At 47.6% G+C, this 20,506-nt stretch overlaps 1 protein-coding gene across 2 annotated transcripts in view; it reads left to right on the forward strand.

Annotated features, from left to right (window-relative positions):
* The first annotated feature begins 209 nt into the window (after positions 1 to 209).
* Positions 210 to 20,506, forward strand: part of TXNDC5 (thioredoxin domain containing 5) — a 32,020-nt gene continuing 11,723 nt past the window's right edge. Inside the window, exons 1-4 of one of the 2 annotated variants that reach the window (XM_035294980.3) lie at positions 210 to 493; positions 8,221 to 8,370; positions 13,332 to 13,437; positions 18,992 to 19,088. In XM_035294980.3, coding sequence (XP_035150871.3) covers positions 234 to 493; positions 8,221 to 8,370; positions 13,332 to 13,437; positions 18,992 to 19,088 — 613 coding nt within the window. In that variant the 5' untranslated portion in view covers positions 210 to 233. Of the gene's footprint in view, positions 494 to 835; positions 1,138 to 8,220; positions 8,371 to 13,331; positions 13,438 to 18,991; positions 19,089 to 20,506 lie in introns of those variants that run through there. The other variant, XM_035294981.3, reaches the window with a different exon arrangement.

Genomic DNA, 20,506 nt, shown 5'->3' on the forward strand with positions numbered 1-20,506 from the left:
TCCGGTCGCGGGAAGCGCAGGGGGCGGGACTCAGAGCTCTCCCGGACTCGGCCCCTCGCGCCCGCCCTTCCCCGCCGGCGCGCGGATGCGGGCTGCGGGCGTGTAGCGGGCGCGCGCCGGCGCGGACAAGCTGGCGTGGAGAGGAAGGGGCGCGGCCTCTCCGGGGCGGGGCGCGGGGCGGGCGCTGCGAAAGGACCGGCGGCCGCGGCGAGAGCGCGCCCAGCCCAGCAGCGATGCCAGCGCGCCCAGGACGCCTCCTCCCGCCGCTGGCCCGGCCGTCGGCCCTGACCGCGCTGCTGCTGCTGCTGCTGGGCCATGGCGGCGGCGGGCGTTGGAGAGCCCGGGCCCAGGAGGCGGCGGCGGCGGCGGACGGCCCTCCCGCGGCGGACGGAGGGGACGGGCAAGACCCGCACAGCAAGCACCTGTACACGGCCGACATGTTCACGCACGGGATCCAGAGCGCCGCGCACTTCGTCATGTTCTTCGCGCCCTGGTAACGACGCGCAGGCCGGCGCCCTGCCCCGCACTCGGCGCTTTGGGGCGCGTGGGCGCCGCGGGCTGGGGGTCCCGGGCCGGGGGCCACGTGGATGCCTACGGCTCCGGCCAGGGGCATGCGTGCTGCGGGCGCGGGGACCCTGCGGCCTCGGGGCCCCAGCTGGGGGGTGTGGGGCGCGGGCGCCGCGGGTGGGGGCCGGGAGCCTGGGACTGCAGGGGACCGAGGGCTCGAGGTTCCGGGCCGGGAGGCGTGGGCGCAGCCGACCGGGCGCTCGCGGCTGACGTGGCGCTCGGCTGCCGGGCTGTGCTGGAGGAGGGGGCGGTCCCCGAGGGGACAGCCGGGAAAAGCCCGCCCCACGCCGCGCTCCTGAACTCAACCACCTCTTGCACCTCGGCACCGAGGGAGGGGAATGTGGGGGGGCCGTCGTCCTTTCGGGGAGCCGGGAGTCCAAATGTCACCCCGCGGTCCCTGCCCTGCGCCCCAAACTTCCTGTGCCGGCCAGACGCGCGGCCTGTCCGTGGGCCACGTGCACTCGCCGGAGCGGCCTTGCTGCTGCCGCGGCCACCGGGGTCGGCTGGGACACTGAGACGGCGGGCATGTCCCCTTCCAGAGGCTTTAATCGAAAAACAGAACTCAGGAAGGTGTGTTTTCCCACTTTGTGCGTGTTTTGCGGGATAGGAAGGAGTGGTCCAGGCAGAGGAGGGTTGCCGAGCTACTCCGGGAAGACCAGAGCAGTGCGAATTCTGGGACCCCCCGCAGCCCAGGGTAGACGTGCTCTCTGCTCTGTGACCGGAGCCCACTGGTTCTCAACTCCAGAGTGTCCTTTCACCTCCCCCTGCTCTCTCGGGGCCAGGTCACATGTGAGATCGGAAAAGCCCCTCCGTTGAGCAGATGGTTCTTCCTGCTTTGGTTCTCTGGGCAGGGTTTGGTGTGGGCCTCACTGCTGACCTGAGAGACCCCTACCCTGGGACTCGCCCCACGGAAGAGCTTCCTGTCATTCACACAAGCGCGTGCACTGCTTTTCCTGCCAGCGCCGGGATGCTCCTTGGGAGGGAAGTGATTACGGGCCAGGGCAGAAAGCTGTAATTTTAGGACCTAAGACCTTTGAGAGGCAGGAATGGCCTGCAGGTGCTTGTTGTAGAACTTGGTATACTTCCCCAGAGCTCAGCAGAGGCTCTTTTGGGAAAGGGATGTAGGAAAGAATAGAGAAAAGGTACCCTAAGAAAAATGGTCAGTTCAGAAATTGTATCTTTCAAACTAGGAGAATCGTTTTTCTCTTCACCCCCGTATTCAGGCTGTTACTGTGTTTCAGTCCATTTGGAGTCAAATCAACTTTTTGGGCCAGTGTGGGTTTATTAACTGTATGAAGTACATTATCTTTCAGATTCCTAGATTAGAATTTTTAGAACTACCAATGGTGTTGAAATTACTTTGTAACGTAAAACAGTCAGGCAGTATTAATAATTTTCTCTCTATACAGGAGTATTCTCAGAGCAACGATTTCAATGAAATATACTACTTAGTTGGAACCCATTTAAGTGGAATAGTTCTGTCCATGGGTTTTTTCTTTCTTCATTATTTGTTTGAGAGCTGTGATCTTGCTCTGTTACCTACCCTGAAACACAGCTGCAATTGCAGCTGAGTGTAGCCTCTAAGTCTGGGCTCAAGTGATCCTCCTGCCTCAGCCTCTGGAGTAGCTGTGCCTAAGGCACAGGTCACCACCCCCAGCTTATTTTTGTTGTTGTAGTTGATAGAAACAGGGTCTCGCTATATTGCCCAGGCTGGTCTCAGACTCCTGGCTTCAATCAGTTCTTCTGCCTTGGCCTTCTAAAGTGCTGAGATTACAGGCATGAGCCACCGCAGCCTGTTCTTTACTTTTTTAAAAGAAAAACTGACATGTAGATGTAATAAGTTCCTGCAGCCAAAGGGATTTTAATTTTAGAAACTCTGCAATAAATACCAGCCAGTCCTGGGCTGAGTGAGAGAGAGAACTGGCACGTCTGGGCACTTGGTATTAAGTAAATTCCTTTTTCATTGTATGTGGCATTAGATACTTAGGTGGATGCTCCCAGAAAAAGTAACTTTATGTTTTTATTTGTTGGCTTCTTTATAGTCTACTACAAATATTTAAACAGAGGTATGTGGGTTTCTATGGTGGTGTTTAAGTTGGACTTCTAAGAGGGACCTTTCAGAAACTGGAGATACTGCAGTAAGGCTCAGGAGTCGGCTGTGAGGAAAGGAGGCTGAGGGGGCGGACAGGTCAGATGGGGGGTCAGCAGGGGCAAGACCCAGTAGGACCCACAATAGCTGGAACAACACCTTGGTGAGTGTAATGCTGAGAACAAGGTGGTATCTCTGGAGGGGTCTGTGCAGGAGAGGTAGGCACGTGCTGGAGTAGTGAGCTGAGCATTTGGAGCTCAGAACACTCAGTGGACTCCCCCTCAACACACACATACCTTTTTCCAGTTTCAGTTGCCGTGGAATGGTGAAAGCCCATTTGTGATAAGAGGGCTGGGGCCCCTGTAACAAAAACATTGATCTGTGTATTTTTGCCTGGAACTTGGCAGCTGCAGTGTTGTCCTACTGCTGTAGATTTTGTGCCAACATCAGATGACAGCTTCTGTATGGCCAGTTTGTGAGTCACCCTAGACCTGGTGACAGTGAGGTCAAGATTTGGACCAGGTAGCTTTGCTCTAGTTCTTGGCCACAGGCTACCTTGTAAATGCAGCTGGCGGTCTCAGAGCCGGGTTTTGTGCGGACTAGATAGCACCTGTAGCCCCATCACAGCCAGGGGCAAGGGCATGCCCAGCTTGGTGATGGCCCAGGATGGTCAGTTTTGACTTAGTGCACAACAAACTTATTTATTGTTTATTCTCATTCTTAATCTAGTCTTGTGTTTTCACAATAAAACAACAGAAGCAAAACAAAACCTCGTCAAGATTGCAGAGAAGTTCTAAAGTTCCAGAATGAGCATCTCTGATCAAAGCCCCCCAGGGTCAGAACTGCCCTTGACAGTCCCTTCGGAAGGTGCCTTGTTGGACACGACCCCAGTCAGTAAGTCCTCACTGCCAGCATTTCCGCCAGCATTAGAACTGTCATGGCTTCTTTGCTTGAATACCAAATGGACTAGTTCTCAAACCTGTGTCTTTAGGTAGCGGGGTCACACTGTAGTCGCGTAGAGCTGTAGATGCTCATGCCATGAGAAGCATGCAGCAACCAAGCCAGTTGAGGAACAAAACCCTCACATCTCCCGGCTTGCACCCACTTCAGGGTTCTGTGGGAATTGTCTTTTTTTTTCCTCGTTTCCTTCTCACACACACACCTTTTGTCAAACTCACTGTGTTGAATCTATAGGAGTTAAATTGCATGTATGGTTTCACTATTTTTTTTTTTTTTTTTTTTTTTTTTTTGGTATCTGAATATCTCATAAAGTAGGGATTTTCTTAGTTGGCCAAGAAAATGCTGTTTAAAGCCGGGCGCGGTGGCTCACTCCTGTAATCCCAGCACTTTGGGAGGCCGAGGCGGGTGGATCATGAGGTCAACAGATCGAGACCATCCTGGTCAACCTGGTGAAACCCCGTCTCTACTAAAAATACAAAAAATTAGCTGGGCACGGTGGCGCGTGCCTGTAATACCAGCTACTCAGGAGGCTGAGGCAGGAGAATTGCCTGAACCCAGGAGGCAGAGGTTGCAGTGAGCCGAGATCACGCCATTGCATTCCAGCCTGGGTAACGAGCGAAACTCCATCTCAAAAAAAGAAAAAAAAGAAAATGCTGTTAAGGGAAGATACATTAGCTTGAAGCAGACTTTTTCAGTGCTACCTTTAAATCTTTTCTTCTTCTTATGAGGCAAAATCTCACTCTGTCACCCAGGCTGAACTGCGGGGGGATGTGATCATGGCTCACTGCAGCCTCAAACTCCTGGCCTCAAGTGATCCTTCTGCCTCAGTCTCCCAAGTAGCTAGAACTGCAGGTGTGTGCCACCACACCAGGCTAGTTTTTAAAAATGTTTTATAGATGGGGTCTCGCTGTGTTGCCTAGGCAGTCTTGAACTCCCGAGTTCAAGCAGCTTTCCGCCTCAGCCTCCCAAAGTGCTAGGATTACAGGTATGAGCCACTGCACCCGACTTAAATGCTTGTTTTTGAGGTAATCTGTCAGAAAAGAAAAAGAGATTTTTTTTATTTTTATTTTTTTTGGGGGGGGAGGAAGGCAGGAAGGGAGGAAGCGGGGAGGGAGGGAGGGAGGGAGGGAGGGAAGGGAAGGGAAGGGAAGGGAAGGGAAGGAAGGAAATCAAGCAATGAGAGAGACATTGCCGACCTGGATCTAGAGGTTTACAAGTTGATTTCTTTTTTTTTTGAGAGAAGGAAAGAAAAAAAAAAGTGAAGGAGAGGAAGAAAGAGGGAGAGTAAATGGAAATATTGCTTTATTTTGAAAAAAATTGGGTATTAATAATGGCCAATCAATGTTTCATTTAAACTTATGGGTAGGTGTGATGTGGTATTGACAAGAATGTATATTTTGTGTATTTGAAGTGGAGAGCTCTATAAATATTAATTAAGTTTACTTGTTCCGGATCTGAGTTCGAGTCCTTGATATCCTTATTAATTTTCTGTCTCATTGAATCTAAGTCTCGTATCTGGGTGTTAGGATCGTTAGCTCTTGTTGTTGCATTGATCCTTTTACCACTATATCTTTGTTGCTTTAAAATCTATTTTATCCGATATGAGAATTGCAACTCCTGCTTTTTATTTATTTATTATTTATTTTTGCTCTCCATTTGGTTGGTAAATCTTTCTCCATCCCTTTGTTTTGAGTCTTTGTGTATCCCTGCATGTGAAACAGGTCTGGATGTAACATGCCATTGGGTTTTGGCTGTGTCTTTTGATTGGGGGATTTAGTCAATTTAAATTTAGGGTTACTGCCATTTGATGTTGACCGGCTGTTTTATCCATTCGTTGGTGTAAATTCTTCTTTATGTTGGTGCTCTTTACTTTTTGGTGTATTTTTAGAAAGGCTAATACTGGTTGTTTCTTTCTGTGTGTAATGCTTCTTTCAGAAGCTCTTGTAAAGCAGGCCTGGTGTTAATAAAATCTCTGAGTTCTTGCTTGTTCATAAAAGATTTTATTTTTCCTTCAGTTGTGAAGCTTAGTTTGGCTGGATATGAAATTCTGGGCTGAAGGTTCTGTTCTTTGAGGATGTTGAATATTGGCCCCCACTCTCTTCTGGCTTGTAGAGTTTCTGCTGAGAGATCTGCTGTAAGTCTGATAGGCTTGTCTTTGTGGGTAACCTGACCTTTCTCTCTGGCTGCCCTTAGTATTTTCTCCTTCGTTTCAACGCTGGTGAATCTAACGATTATGTGCCTTGGGGTTGCTCTTCTTGAGGAATATCTTTGTGGTGTTCTCTGTATTACCTGGGGTTGAATGTTGACCTACTTTGCTAGTTTAGGAAAATTTTCCTGAATAATATCCCGAAGGGTAATTTCCAGCTTGGATTCATTCTCTCCGTCGCATTCAGGTACACCTATCAAACGTAAATTTGGTCTTTTCACATAGTCCCACATTTCTTGGAGACTTTGCTCATTCCTTTTTATCCTTTTTTCTCTAATCTTTTCTTCATGTTTTATTTCATTAAGTTGGACTTTGACCCCTGATATCCCTTCTTCTGCTTGAACAATTCGAGTGTTTAAACCTGTGCATACTTCTCGGAGTTCCTGTATTGTATTCTTCAGTTCCATTATTTCACTCATACTCCTCTCTAAGTTGTCTATTCTCAATAGGATTTCATCAAACCTTTTTTCAAAGTTCCTAGTTTCTTTACGTTGGGCTACAACATGTTCTTTTAACTCACCAAAGTTTGTTATTATCCATTCCTTGAAGAGTGATTCTGTCATCAGGATGCGCTCTTTCTCCATCAAGCCTTGTTCCATTGTTGATGTGGAACTGTGATCATCTTTAGAGGGAGAGGTGTTCTGACTTTGAGTATTCTCAGCTTTTTTACGCCGATTTCTTCCCGTCATTGTAAATTTATCCTCCTGTCTTCTTTGAAATTACCAACTTCCAGATTAGGTCTCTTGAGTGGATGTCCAGGTTTTTAGTTCCCAGGGCCAGAGCAGCGGCGTTAAAACTGATGGTGCTTTTCTGCCCAGGATTCTCCTGTCTGGCTTCCTTCTTGTGTCCGTAGTAGGCGACTCTGCCTTCCCGGGGCTCCAAACCTCGGTCAGAAGGGGAACCGGTCCCGTTTACTCTGCGCTGAGCGCTGCTGTGCCTAGGTGCCATCACAGCCGCTGCGCCAGGCTCTGGTGTCCTGCTGGGGACCCGTGCGGGTCCTCCGAACCTGTTTACTCTGCTCCGAGAGCTGCTGTGCCGAGGTGCCGGCGGAACCGCTGCGCCGGCCACGAGAGTCGCGCTGGCCACCTGTGTGTTTCCTCCACTGGGGGATCTTCTGCTCCGTGAGCGACCAGAATTTGTCTGAAAGTGTGGTGTCCTCTAGTTCTCCGCGCCTTCCCTGAGAGCTGCAATCCCGGGATGTTAGCGATCGGCCATCTTGGATCGTTCTCCAGAAAAAGATTTTTAAGAAATTATTTTGGGGAAGCGGTCACAATTCTAAGTGTTGGTGTTCTTACAAGCAAGTGTTTTTTTAAAAAACATTTTAAAAAGCAACACAGCAAAGTGGTTGCATTGTAGGCATCAGTGTGTACCTACCATATTAAAAAAGAAACAAGCCCATGTGTCGTCATGCTATGGGATTGTAGTTGAAACTTGGGATAAAGTTTCTAGGGCTGTCTCATTCAGAATTGGAATACAGCACTGTAGACCTACCATCCTGAGAACGTAGTGAGAGTCGTGATCAGCTGTATGACTCAAGAAGATGTAGTGTTGGGAAAGGTGCTGATACCCTCATGAAATGTGAAGCGTGGCAAGAAACCTAATTAATATCCTATTTCAAATGATAGGCGATTTAAAAATATGTGTACATAACTGAATTCATACAATGAATACTCTAAACAGACATTTGCTGGCTTCAACGCTAGAAGTTTAGATGGCCACAAACTTTTTTTTCCTTCTCATTGGAGAAAATTGCAGTTGATTAAATTTTGGGATTGCCTTATATTTGTGGCTATTTGGTTACATACTGGAGGAGACTTGACTGATAAAAGTAGCAGATACAGCAAGAAGTGCTAAGCTACTGCCCACAGGAGGCGTAGAGGAGCTTTCCAGAAGGGCAGGAAAAGAGACTGGCACTGAACATCCTGGGGAGTCAGGGCAGACTTGCTGGAGGAAGCAGCACCCAAACTAAACCTGAAGGGCAGACAGAATTAGCTGGAGTTTTGGGAGGAAGTGTAGGAGAGAATGTGTCTCAGGTCCCAGGGCCAAGCCAAGCTATGGCCCTTTGGGAACACTGCAGGTGCTGCATAGGGCTCAGGAGTAGGCTGCAAGGCGAGGAAGTCAAGTGGGAGGTCACAGGGCCAGAACATGTAGGTCCAGAACAACACTTTGCTAAGTTTAATGTTGAGACGATGCTGAGATTTAATGCTGAGAACAAGACGGTGACTCTGGAGGGGCGGGAGCAGAAAGGGAGGTCCTGGAGTACTGGTCCAGGAGTTGCCATCTGCCATGACATAAAGAAAGGGCTGAGAGTCCCATTGCCCCCTCAACAGGGCTGAAGGTGCAGGCTGGCCACCCTGTGACCTGGCACTCAGTGTGCTTGTACTCTTGCTTGTTTCAGGTGTGGACACTGCCAGCGGCTGCAGCCAACTTGGAATGACCTGGGAGACAAATACAACAGCATGGAAGATGCCAAAGTCTACGTGGCTAAAGTGGACTGCACGGCCGACTCTGACGTGTGCTCCGCCCAGGGGGTGCGAGGATACCCTACGTGAGTCGGAAGGAAGGGGCACCCTTCCCAGATGGTTCCTGGCTACGAGAGTCGTAGTTAAACTTTTGGTAACTTCCTTTGTAGTTTTAAGGAGTGAAGAGATACTAAATTTAAGCAGGCAGTCCCTGTGATTAGGGAGAAATTGCATTTAGTGCTGTGTCTATTTTAGATGCCTTTTGTACTTTGGAAAACCTTTAATTCATCAGTGTTGGGTTTAAAATGTTCACCGGTACATTTATAAGAGAATGCGTTTGCAAGACAAAAATGGTGGTCTCCCTGAGATTCCCACCATGCTGGATGTTCCCTGGTACATTTTACACAGTGTGCATAGACTATCATCAATTCTGGCTTGCTTTTTTCGGTGACTTTTATTCTCAAACACCCTTCCTATAGTCACTTCCCGTGTGACTCCCGCAAGGGCTGTTCTGTTGGAAAGAAGTATAGAGTCTGACAGTCGATGATACTTAATTCCTTGACAGTTAAGAATTTTTTCTGGTTATAAGAAATATAAATTGAAATGTTCTCAGTTCTAGAAATATAATCATTCTCTTATTAAACAAAAAGAAATGACTATTTAAAAGGCTGTGAAGGAACCTCTGAGACCCAGCTCTGGGGGGTCTGGGGTCTGTTTCTGTTGTGTCTCCCTTGAGATGATGGCTTTCCAGGCCTGTATCTCTGTTTGCACAGAAGAGCCCACTACTGACTGGGCCTGCTTGGCTGGAGTGTTCGTTCCAGGAATAGTCACTGTGGTAAGGGAAACAGGAGCTTATAGCAAGACACATGCCCATTCATACCATGTGCCAAGTATTGGAGGGAAAAGCAGTTCTTGAAAAAAGAGAAGACACTGTTTCTGAAGGAGTTGGAGGGTTCGCTATGGTCACTCCCTTGCTGTTGGTTTCAATTGAGGAATGAAGTCAATTCTATACAATTCAATGCTTAATTGAGTAATAGAGGGGCCATCAATAAAGCATAAAATTGGAGCTTATCTTCAAACCTGGGAGGCAGAAAAGTGGAGGGAGCCCTAAGCTTGAACCTAGAAGTCACAGTCAAATCCCAGCTCTACCATTTACTTAGCACATAGCTCTGGCCTCATCTTTACCGTCTAAGGTGATCCCCCAGACATTGTTATGGGACTTACATGGTATGTGTTCAGACACCAATCTGAGCAAGCCCAATACACGTCAGGCTTTTCCTACCATTTGGAAATGTGGGCATTTCCTCAAAGGACTCTGGAATTCTTGGTCTTTGGTGACTGCTTGCTAATATAAGTGCCATAATTTGGGTCTACTTTAAATCAGATCAGTGGAGATAAAATTGCCTACAGTCTGTATCTACATAAAAGCATTCAGTATTCTGTGCTTCATAGTATTGCCTTTAAAGTACGAATCAGTCGTGTCCTAAGAAGCAGGCAGGGAGCAGAGATGAGGGCGAGGAGGTGAATGCTTACCTGTTGAAAGCCTATAGCTTTCAAGGTTCAGGGGCAGCAGGGGTGGGCTGGCTCTGGTGTCTTTCCACTCTTAACCTGCTAACCTTAATCTGTGGCCTGAGGCAGTGTGCACCACAAACCATGTCACGGGGAATTTGACAACAGGACCTGTGAGGGAGCTGAGAGTGGTAAGTGTTATGGGGCTTCAGAGAAGGAAGTGAAGGGTTCCGCCCCAGCCTGGCCGTAACGACTATTGGCTGCAATATCAGCTACTCCATAGATGATATTCACCAAATACCATCACACATTTAAAAAGTCACAGACTTAAAAAGGCCCATGTTGGATCATGTATTTAGATTTTTAATGAGAAGATCTCATCTCCCCAAATAAACCATGGGCTGGTTTTGTGTTATTGAAAAGAACAAAAATGAGTCTACACCACTCTGAACACAGTTTGGGAAGGAACCTCTGTGCCCATCACTGACCTGCAGAAGTTCCTGAGAACAGATGATTTTCCCCTAGAGAATGCAGGAGGTGGAATGTGCTGTATGAAATGTGGTCGCGTTGGGGCATCTAGAGATTGACTTGGGTGAGCTTTTACTTCTCCTAGACAGCACCCATCCCACAAAGTGGTTGTGAGGCCTGACTCAGACGATAACTGTACCTGCCTGAGCCCAGGCGTGTGTCAGGACATCAGCTTTCATGTCATTCTTCCCTGGCAAGTGTCACTGGAGTAAGGGGGTGGAGGGGCAGGGAGTTTGGGCTCTCATGCCCCCTAGAGATGGCTGGCTGTGTCCAGGAAAATGTTTCAGGGTCTTCCTATTGAGCCATTGTGAATCGTTACAGCAGGGCAGGACTGAAGGAGGAAACCACCTGTGTTAGTTTCCTGGGCTGCTGTAACAAAGTTTCACAAACCAGGTGACCAGAAACAATAGAAATGTATTGTCCACAGTCTCGGAGGTAAGAGGTCCTAAATCAAGGAGCCACCAGGGCTGTGCTCCCTCTGAAACCTGTGGGGGAATCGTCTGCCTCATTCTGGCTCCTGTTGGCTTCCTGGTCATCTTTGGCATTCTTTGGTATATAGATGCATCACTTCCATCCTCTGTCCTCATGTAGCCTTCTCTGTGTGTGTGTGTGTGTGTGTGTGTGTGTGTGTGTGTTGCTGCTTCCAAATTAACCCTTCCTGCAAGGACACCAGTCATGCTAGATTCAGGCCCATCCTGATGACCTCACTTTAACTTGAATATCTCTCTGTAAAGACCTTATTCTAAATAAGGTCAGCCTTCTAAGGTTGATGGTTATGACTTACACAGATGTGTTTTACAGGACACTGTTCAACTCATAACCTTCTTTATAGTAGTAGAACTTTCAGCATGTTGTTTGCCAAGGTGACGCCTACATGGCAGTTTTCTCCCTGCTGTCCTCTTGAAAGAGGAGACTCAAATGCCCATGTGGAGGCTTGGTAATGGCAGAAATCTGGGATGATACTTTGGGCACGTACCCTGTGGCCCAGTCTCCATCACCTCCTTCACCTCATCAACAGTGAGAATTGAAGTCAGATTCCCCAAACCAACTGGAAGGTCTGGACCAGACGTGCCCACTCTATCCCTGAGCTCCGTGAACTTACTGAGGAATAATCTTAGACTTGAGCAGGTTAGAAAGATTTTCAGGCCAACAAGAAGAGGGTTTTTTGTTTGTTTGTTTTTTGTTTTGCTCAAATGAATAGCAAATCACAAAAAATCACAGGCTAGGTCTTACTGTGTTTTACTTTTAGCAAAGAAACGAGGAATGCATGTGACAGTACCTGGTCCTGTCTCCTATTCTGAGGATCCACCCGTTTTCCTTCCCGAAGCACACTGATGGAGAGGCACTTGGAGGAGGTGGGTGGGAGGCAGAGCCATGCAGGAAGAAGTTTCTGTTTCTCTGGGTGCAGAACACACCGGTGGGAGCCCCGGGAGGTGCTGGGCTCGGTGAGGGCAGTCGTCTTTGTTACCACAGACTTTGCCCTTGCTTATCATGTTGAACTTCCTGAAGTAGCTGGTGTACTGACTGAATCTAGTGAAGCTTGGTGTTGGTGGTTATGAGCATCTAAGCTGCTGAGGAAGCTGGGTGTCTAGTCTGTATTGGAGACACATTAGGGGCCTTATGTAAGCCCTATGGCACTGGTGATCTTAGGTTCTGCATAAGGCCATTATGCCCATTTGAATTTCAAAGCCTATTCTAGCCATGTAACTTCATTTTAAGGATAATTAGCCATTTTTTATGGACTGAATGTTTGTGTCCCCCAGAATTCATATGGTGAAATCCTAATCCTCAATGCTGACATTAGGAGGAGGGGCCTTTGAGAGGGGAGTAGGTCATTAGAGTGGAGCCCTCCTGAATGGGGATACCTACCTTATCAAAGAGGCCCCAGAGAGTTCGCTTGCCCCTTTTGCCATGTGAGGACACAGCAAGAAGACACCATCTGTGAACCAGAAAACCCTCACCAGACACTGACTCTGCCAGCACCTCGATCTCAGACTTCCGGTCTCTAGAACTAGGCGAAATCTGTTCTGTTGTTTCTAAGCCACCCAGTCTGTGGTCTTCTGCTACCACCATTGAACTAAGACACTATTCAAACCTTCATGTCTGATTTCTTCATAAATTGGTATCTTATAATTCTGATACTATACATTGGGCATCTACTCACAAAATCCACATACGTGCTGTAGAAGTGGCAGGGGTGTTTTAGATGAGTAGGCTTGCCAACAAATGGTACTCCGTTAGTACCTTCTGTTAGCAGTCACATTTTTCCCTGTCCTTGACACCTTCTATGAATTTTTATCTAGAGCACGTTTTCCTATGACTGATGGGGTGATCCAGGAACTGGGAGTGTTAATTTCATCCTCTGGTGCTGTCTTTTGCTTATGGTTAAAGGGCCAGCTCCTGTATCCTCTCTGTAGGTTCCTCCAGAGGCCACGATTTGTAGGAAAAAGAAGATTCCTTCTCTGTGGGGAGACGAATGGACTGTGTTAGTCAATGTCAAGGTCGCTCTTACAGTTGGACACGAATTCTCACAGTAACTGGATATTCATGCTTTGCACGAGTTGAGTACCTGCCAGGGTGGCCTGGAAGAATACTGCTATTGCAAAACAACACTGCCTCTGTTACAGTCCTAATTTGAACATGTACACAACAACCACTGCTGAAGCTGAGAAAACATAACAGTACCTTGCAGGGAAGGCCTGAGACTGCTGCAGAGGAGCACTGAATACTTGTAGCTTGGGGCTTCAGTCACAGCATTAGGCTGGAAGTTCTCACCTCATTTTTATTTTCCTTAAATAAAATCAGAAACTTCTAAAAGTTTAGGATTAACAATGTATTATCTCCTGGAACGTTATTTTTGTTTCCTTTTAGAGTTTTATCAGAGAGGAGCAGATATGTGCCTGGCTGCAGCCTCTTGACAGCTCATTTTCTGATGGTTTTACTAAATGAGTTTGCTCTTTGATAAGACAACTCTCTTTTTGCTCTGTCTAATCCTTTGTTATGCTTTCAGCTTAAAGTTTTTCAAGCCGGGCCAAGAAGCTGTGAAGTACCAGGGTCCTCGGGACTTCCAGACTCTGGAAAACTGGATGCTACAGACGCTGAATGAGGAGCCAGTGGTGAGCGCCTCCCTCTCTTCCTGTCTGCATCTTTGGGGTTGTATGTAATGGGGCAGAGACCAGTTGAGGTGAATGATTAAGGCTGCCATTTTAAAGCAACTTTACTTTTTTTTTTTTTTTTTAGAGCTCATTGATATTATAGGTAAAGATGAACTTTTACAAAAACTTTTTGGTATGGAGATACTGAAATGTGCACAAAAGTCAGGAGAAGACGGCCCTCAGCTTCAGCAGTTACCGCTGTCTGGCTGCGGTGGTTGTCTTCCCCACCACCCTGTGCCACTGTCTGCCTGCGGTGGTTGTCTTCCCCACCACCCTGTGCCACTGTCTGCCTGCGGTGGTTGTCTTCCCCACCACCCTGTGCCACTCTGTCTGGCTGCGGTGGTTGTCTTCCCCACCACCCTGTGCCACTGTCTGGCTGCGGTGGTTGTCTTCCCCACCACCCTGTGCCACTGTCTGGCTGCGGTGGTTGTCTTCCCCACCACCCTGTGCCACGCCACTGTCTGGCTCTGGTGGTTGTTTTCCCCACCACCCTGTGCCACTGTCTGGCTCTGGTGGTTGTCTTCCCCACCACCCTGTGCCACTGTCTGGCTCTGGTGGTTGTCTTCCCCACCACCCTGTGCCTTGTCTGGCTGTGGTGGTTGTCTTCCCCACCACCCTGTGCCACTGTCTGGCTGTGGTGGTTGTCTTCCCCACCACCCTGTGCCACTGTCTGGCTGTGGTGGTTGTCTTCCCCACCACCCTGTGCCTTGTCTGGCTGTGGTGGTTGTCTTCCCCACCACCCCGTGTCTTGTCTGGCTGTGGTGGTTGTCTTCCCCACCACCCTGTGCCTTGTCTGGCTGTAGTCGCTCTTTAAGGAGGTCACTTGTGGAGTCTCACAGATGAGCACTTAGTCCTTGTTAACACTGCCACCCTGCCACTGTCACAGGTAATACAGTTCACAACTGTTCCCAGCATCCAAGACTGACTCTTGGCCACCTGGGGTCAGGGCCGGGCCCAGCCCAGACTCTCCTGTCCAGGCCAGCAGTGAAGCCTCCTCCCATACCCCCGACCTTTGCCCTCCGCCGCCTGCAGCCTCCTGGCTCAGGCCGAGCCCGCCACCTGTACCCGTAGTATGGATCCTTCCTTTTCTTCTCGGTGCTCAGTCCCCGATCCCTAATGGGCTTTGCTTATAACATCATTTCATACCATGAATATTCTGTGTCTTAATGCATTTCCTGTACTAAGGCTAATGTCAGGAGATTATAGATACTTAGCATGTTATGTACTAAAAAAAATTCATAATCTTCCCCCTCCCCAGTTGATGTTGGAAGTCTTCATTGTGTCATAAAGCATCATGATCATAAACCACTGGTTAAGTGTCCCTTTGTAGGTGGTGCCTTCTGATTAATGCAGAGCACTCAGGCCCCTGGAGCCTGGGCAGACCTGGTGGTTCATGCTGCTGTGTTGGAGAGGGCCTAGAAAGATGCGTGTGTTCCTACGTCGTAGGATCCTGATGAGCTAGGAAGAGCATCTGAAGTCGTTGTAATTTGTTTCAATAATTACCTAAGACTGACTTCTTGTGTCAGCTAGGCACCCACTGATTTGAAGCTGTTCTGTGGACCACGTGTGTCCACACGGTCCATGGTGGTCCGTAGACCATGTGTGTCCACATGGTTCTTTTGAAGCTTTGCTGCTTACTGGTGCCATTTTCCAGTGTGTCTGTGTGGCTCTTCTGCTCTGCCCCATCTTCTCTGATGATCTAATCAGAAACTTGGCTGCTGATTTGGTACTTCTGTCCCTCACCTGTCAAGACTCTTAACTTGGCTGGGTGCAGCAGCTCATGCCTGTAATCCTAACACTTTGGAAGGCCAAGGTGGGTGGATCACCCAAGGTCAAGAGTTCAAGACCAGACTGGCCAACATGGTGAAAGCTCATCTCTGCTAAAAATACAAACATTGGCCAGGTGTGGTGGTGGGCACCTGTAATCCCAGCTACTTGGAATGCTGAGGCAGGAGAATTGCTTGAACCCGGGAGATGGAGGTTGCAAGGAGTTGAGATCATGCCATTGCTCTCCAGCCTGCACAACAGAGCAAAAACTGTCTCAAAAAAAAAAAGAAAGAATCCAAACTATATGGTTGAGACTGTTGGTGTGTGATGTGTGTCACTAAACCAGAGACTTACCTAACTTAAGGTGAAAGAGAAAACCACAGACCTCTCTCAGAGAGGAAATTTGCATCTTTGTCTGACAAGAAAGCTGGATGAGCAGGTGTGACTTTCATATAGATTTAAATTTGACATTATTTCCTTTATGAAAATAATCTCTTTGTGGGGACATGTATATTGGATGGTAGGAAACCAATTTTAAATGATTTTCACCAAAAAAAACCCCAGTCTTCTATGATGGATTTATTCAAGAAACCAGCAGTCAGTAGCAGGATGGCAGAAGGACCTCATGTCACCAGCCCATTTCCCTCAGTGGAGGTGGCACCTCACATGCAGGTTGGGAAGGGCAGAGAGGCCAAGTTTCAGGCTCTGCAAAGGACTTTCTTTATCTTCAGTGTGGGAGCATGGTGGCCATGTGGAATTTCCCCACGCCACCCCAGAACCACAGTCACCTGCTTGCCGTATTTTATTGTCTCGCAGCAATAGGAGGTCCCAGGTAATTGCCAGAAACAATGACAATCTGCCTTATTGTGGAAAAGTTTGAGTATGCAAACTTTATACTGCAGACCAGAATTCTCTTCAATTTGAATCTAGCTTTTTAAGTGAAAACTTTAAAAAAAAAGTTCTTTACCTGTATACCTAAGTAATTTAGTGCATACATTTTTTAATACTCATGTGGGATAAGTTTAGATTTTTTTTTTTTTTTAGTGTCATGGCAATACTAAACTGAAGACAATTTGTCATATTGTACTCTTGTTTTTTTTTTAGACAGTCTCACTCTGTCACTAGGCTGGAGTGCAGTGGCGTGATCTGGGCTCACTCACTGCAACCTCTGCCTCTTTGCAGTTCGCTTCCTGGATTCAAGTGATTCTCCTGCCTCAGCCTCCCGAGTAGCTGGGACTACAGGCGTGTGCCCTCATGCCCAGCTAATTTTTGTATTTTTAGTAGAGACGGGGTTTCACCATGTTGTCCAGGTTGGTCTCCATCTCATGATCTCCTGATCTGCCCACCTCGGCCTCCCAAAGTGATGGGATTACAGGCTTGAGCCACCATGCCCGGCCCATTTTGTACATTCTACTGCAATTTTTATATTTCCGTGTTAGCATCTATATTTTTTCTCCAACAGTTACAGAAACATGTTTCATCTCATTAATTGATTTTGTGTTTCATCTCATTAATTGATTTTATATAGTTACGTGGTCTTTATATCACTCATGTCTTATGTGGATTTGCCATAATTCAACTCTAATTCTGTCAGTGGATGTTTAGGTTTATTTAAAGTTTTTCTGTTACCAGTAATGCTGTAGGGAACAAGTTTATCTTTGGAAAGGACGTTCCCCCCACCCCCGCTTCTTTTGAGTGATACTTTTAGAATATAGTATTCCCAGACATAAAATTGTAAGGCCAAGAATTAAAAAAAAAAAAAAAAAAAAAAAGATAATTTTTATGGCTCTTGATGAATATTGACAGGTCGCTTGCTTTCTTTTTTTTTTTTTTTTAATTGCATTTTAGGTTTTGGGGTACATGTGAAGGACATGTAAGACTGTTGCATAGGTACACAAATGGCAGTGTGATTTGCTGCCTTCCTCCCCATCACCTATCTCTGGCATTTCCCCCCATGCTATCTCTTCCCAACTCTCCACCCCCTGCTGTCCCTCCCCTATTTCCCCCCGACAGACCCCAGTGTGTGATGCTCCCCTCCCTGTATCCATCTCCTATAAGTGAGAACATGTAGTGTTTGATTTTCTGTTCTTGTGTCAGTTTGCTGAGAATGATGGTTTCCAGGTTGCTTTCTTAAGAACCATATCAGCTTATGCCGCCACTGTAGGGCGAGACACAACCCATTTCTGGGATGCACTGTGGTGTTCCCATGCCAGGGGACTGCTCTGGAGTCCGCTGGGAGCTCAGGAAGTGACTAGGAGCCCTGCACGTGCCATAAATGAGCACTTTATACTGAAAGGCCCTTGAATGTCTCATGGAGAGTGGCACACAGTGTTTGATTTCACCTTACGTGAACTCACTGCCTGTTCACGTAGCCATCCTTCCTTGGGGCATTCTTTTGGGTGGGTATTTGGCACTCTGAAAGTCTTGACATGCTCACAGCAGAAGAGAAACTCTGTGGTTCTTTATGATTCCAGCCCTGCACAGCTTTGAACTGTCAGCACTTTTCAAGCCTTTAACAACTTAACTTGGATACTCTTTGTAAAAGGAATATGAACCCCCAGATAAAAGCTGAGTAATACACACTCATGTGTCTGCAGCAAAACACTGATTCCATTATCTTTCCCTCATTTCTGGTTGCTTTGGTTGGAAGCCACAGCTGTACCTGGTCTGAAAAGTTGAGAAATGCAGAATTGTGACTAGACAGTTGCACACATGGCTGTCTGCTTGGGTCCTGGCAGAAGCATCTTGTGAAAAGCCCCTTTTCCCCTCTTTCTGTATGATACTTAGTCACTTGAATTATATTCTTTCTTAAAGGTGCCGCTTATGCTCATACCATGGTTTTCTGTTGCCTTTCATTCACCTGCATTTTCCTTCTCATCACTTCCTGTTCTCTTCGAACCCTCTCCCACCTGTGTCTTCCTCAGTTTTCCCTGTCATTTGCCTGAAGTAAGGCTAACCAGGCCCTCCTGCCCCTGAGAGTTTCTCATTCTCAGCTTTGTCCATTTTGCTTCCCTAGTCTGTCTGTCTGTCTGTTTTTTGAGATGGAGTCTCATCCTGTTGCCCAGACTGGAGTGCCCTAGCACCATCTCAGCTCACTACAGCCTCCATCCCCTGGGATCAAGTGATCCTCCCGCTTCAGCCTCCCAAGTAGCACACGTCACCATGCTCAGCTAGTTTTAAAACTTTTTTGTACAGATGGGGTCTCGTTCTGTCGCCTAGGCTGGTCTTGAACTGCTGGGCTTAAGCAGTCCTCTTACCTTGGCCTCCCAAAATGCTAGAGTTATAGGGGCGAGCCACTGTGCTGGGCACCCTGGTGTCTGCAAGTGCTGACCCCTTCAGAGTATGTCCATAGGACGTTGTATTTTGTATTCTATGTGAAATCTCCTTTTCACATAGAATGTCTGTTTTAAAGAAGAGGACAGGGTGTAGGGTGAGGCTGCCGTTTATGTTGTGTGCTCTGGTTGGGTTTTCGGGTAGGGACAGCTGTCACTCCACTGCCCTAGAGCCTCAGACTTAGAGCTTTTGCCGAGGGTGAGGCTGGCGAGAGGCTTTTTGCTGAGTCATCCTGAGGGCTTGACAAGGTCCATTCCTGACCTGGAGTCACTCAGCACAGCAGCATTGTACAAAGGTTCCACGTCACTGGGTGAGGGCGACATATGCAGGAGGTTCCCCACAGACAGTCACCTCCTGGATGGTTTCCCTGTGTCTCCACTGACAAACCCATCACTCTTTTACTTCCTCCTGTTAGACACCAGAGCCAAAAGTGGAACCACCCAGAGCCCCTGAGCTCAAGCAGGGGCTGTATGAGCTCTCAGCGAGCAACTTTGAGCTGCACATTGCACAAGGTAAGGGGGACGTCCTGGTGCCAGCTTCAGAAAACTGACTATTACTCCTTGGCATGCTGGGTTTTTCCTTCCTGCCTCTCAAGGGCTGTTAGCAGCATCAGTGGTGCTGAGAAAGGGGTGGCTGTCTTCAGGACCCATTGGGTTCAGTGCACCTCCTCTTCACATGAGTTCTCCTTTTGTCAGTGCCCTTACAGAAACACCAAGTCTATGCAAAGCACACATTATCCACACACTAGCTGGACAGTGCATCCTTGGATAAGAGTGTTTATTTACAGGCTCACCTCGTTTTATTGCTCTTTGCTTTATTGCACTTTGGAGATACTGCATGTTTTATGGATTGGAGATTTTGGCAGCGCAGCATCTGGCAGGTCTCCCCGTTTTCCCAGCAGCATGTGCTTGCTTTGTATCCCTCTGTCAGCATCTTTTTAGCAATAAAATACTTTTTAATTAAGCTACATTGTTTTTAAAGAAATAATGCTGTTGCACATTTAATAGACTATAGTGTAAATATAACTTCAGTATTCACTAGGGAACCAAAAAATTTGTGTGACTTGTTTTATTGTGATATTAGCTTTATTGCAATGGTCTGGAACCAAACCCACAGAATCTCAGAGGTCTGCCTGTATATAATGGTAATCATATGTTTAATGACCTCAGGCAGAAGCCAAAGCTTCTCCCTATCTAAACAGAAATTAGACTGGGCACCATGGCTTATGCCTGTAATTCCTCCACTTGGAGAGAACAAGGTGGGAGAATTGCTTGATCCCGGGAGTTCGAGATCAGCGTAAACAAGACCTTGTCTCTAGAGTAGGTTAAAAAAAACATTAGCTGGTTATGGGGGCGCATGCCTGTAGTCCCAGCCACTCCAGAAGCTGAGGTGGAAAGATCACCTGAGCCTGGAGGGTCAAGGCTGCAGTGAGCTGTGATCACGCCACTGTACTCCAGCCTAGGTGACAGAGCGAGACCTTGTCTCAGAAAAGAAACAACCAGAATTTAATGGCACCGTTATATGAATCAAATTACTCTTTACACTTAAAAGATCTTTCTGTACCACATCCCACTTTTTGAAAATGGTCTCCTAATATCAGAATGATCCCCATAAAATTTTCAGTGTGAGTACCCTAAGTTTCCCTTCACTCACACATAGATGTGTTTCAGAAAACTTGGCTCAATACTGAATGACTTGAAAGCAAATGTGGCTTCCTGGCCAGCTCCCACTAGCAAATGCTACCATGGAGAGAAATCCCCTTAGAAGGCTGGGTTGGAAACGTGAGAAAGGATTGCCTCTGGCCTTGTGACTTGTGCCTGCTGGGAGCCAGAGCCCCCTCCCCCACCACACTTACTGTCCACAGTACCTTATCGTGAGGCCTTCAGCCTTTTCCCATTTTTGTTAAAAGTTGTTATGTCATCTGTACCAG

The sequence above is a fragment of the Callithrix jacchus genome, chromosome 4 (genome assembly GCF_049354715.1).
Source record: "Callithrix jacchus isolate 240 chromosome 4, calJac240_pri, whole genome shotgun sequence".
Classification (NCBI taxonomy): Eukaryota; Metazoa; Chordata; class Mammalia; order Primates; family Cebidae; genus Callithrix; species Callithrix jacchus.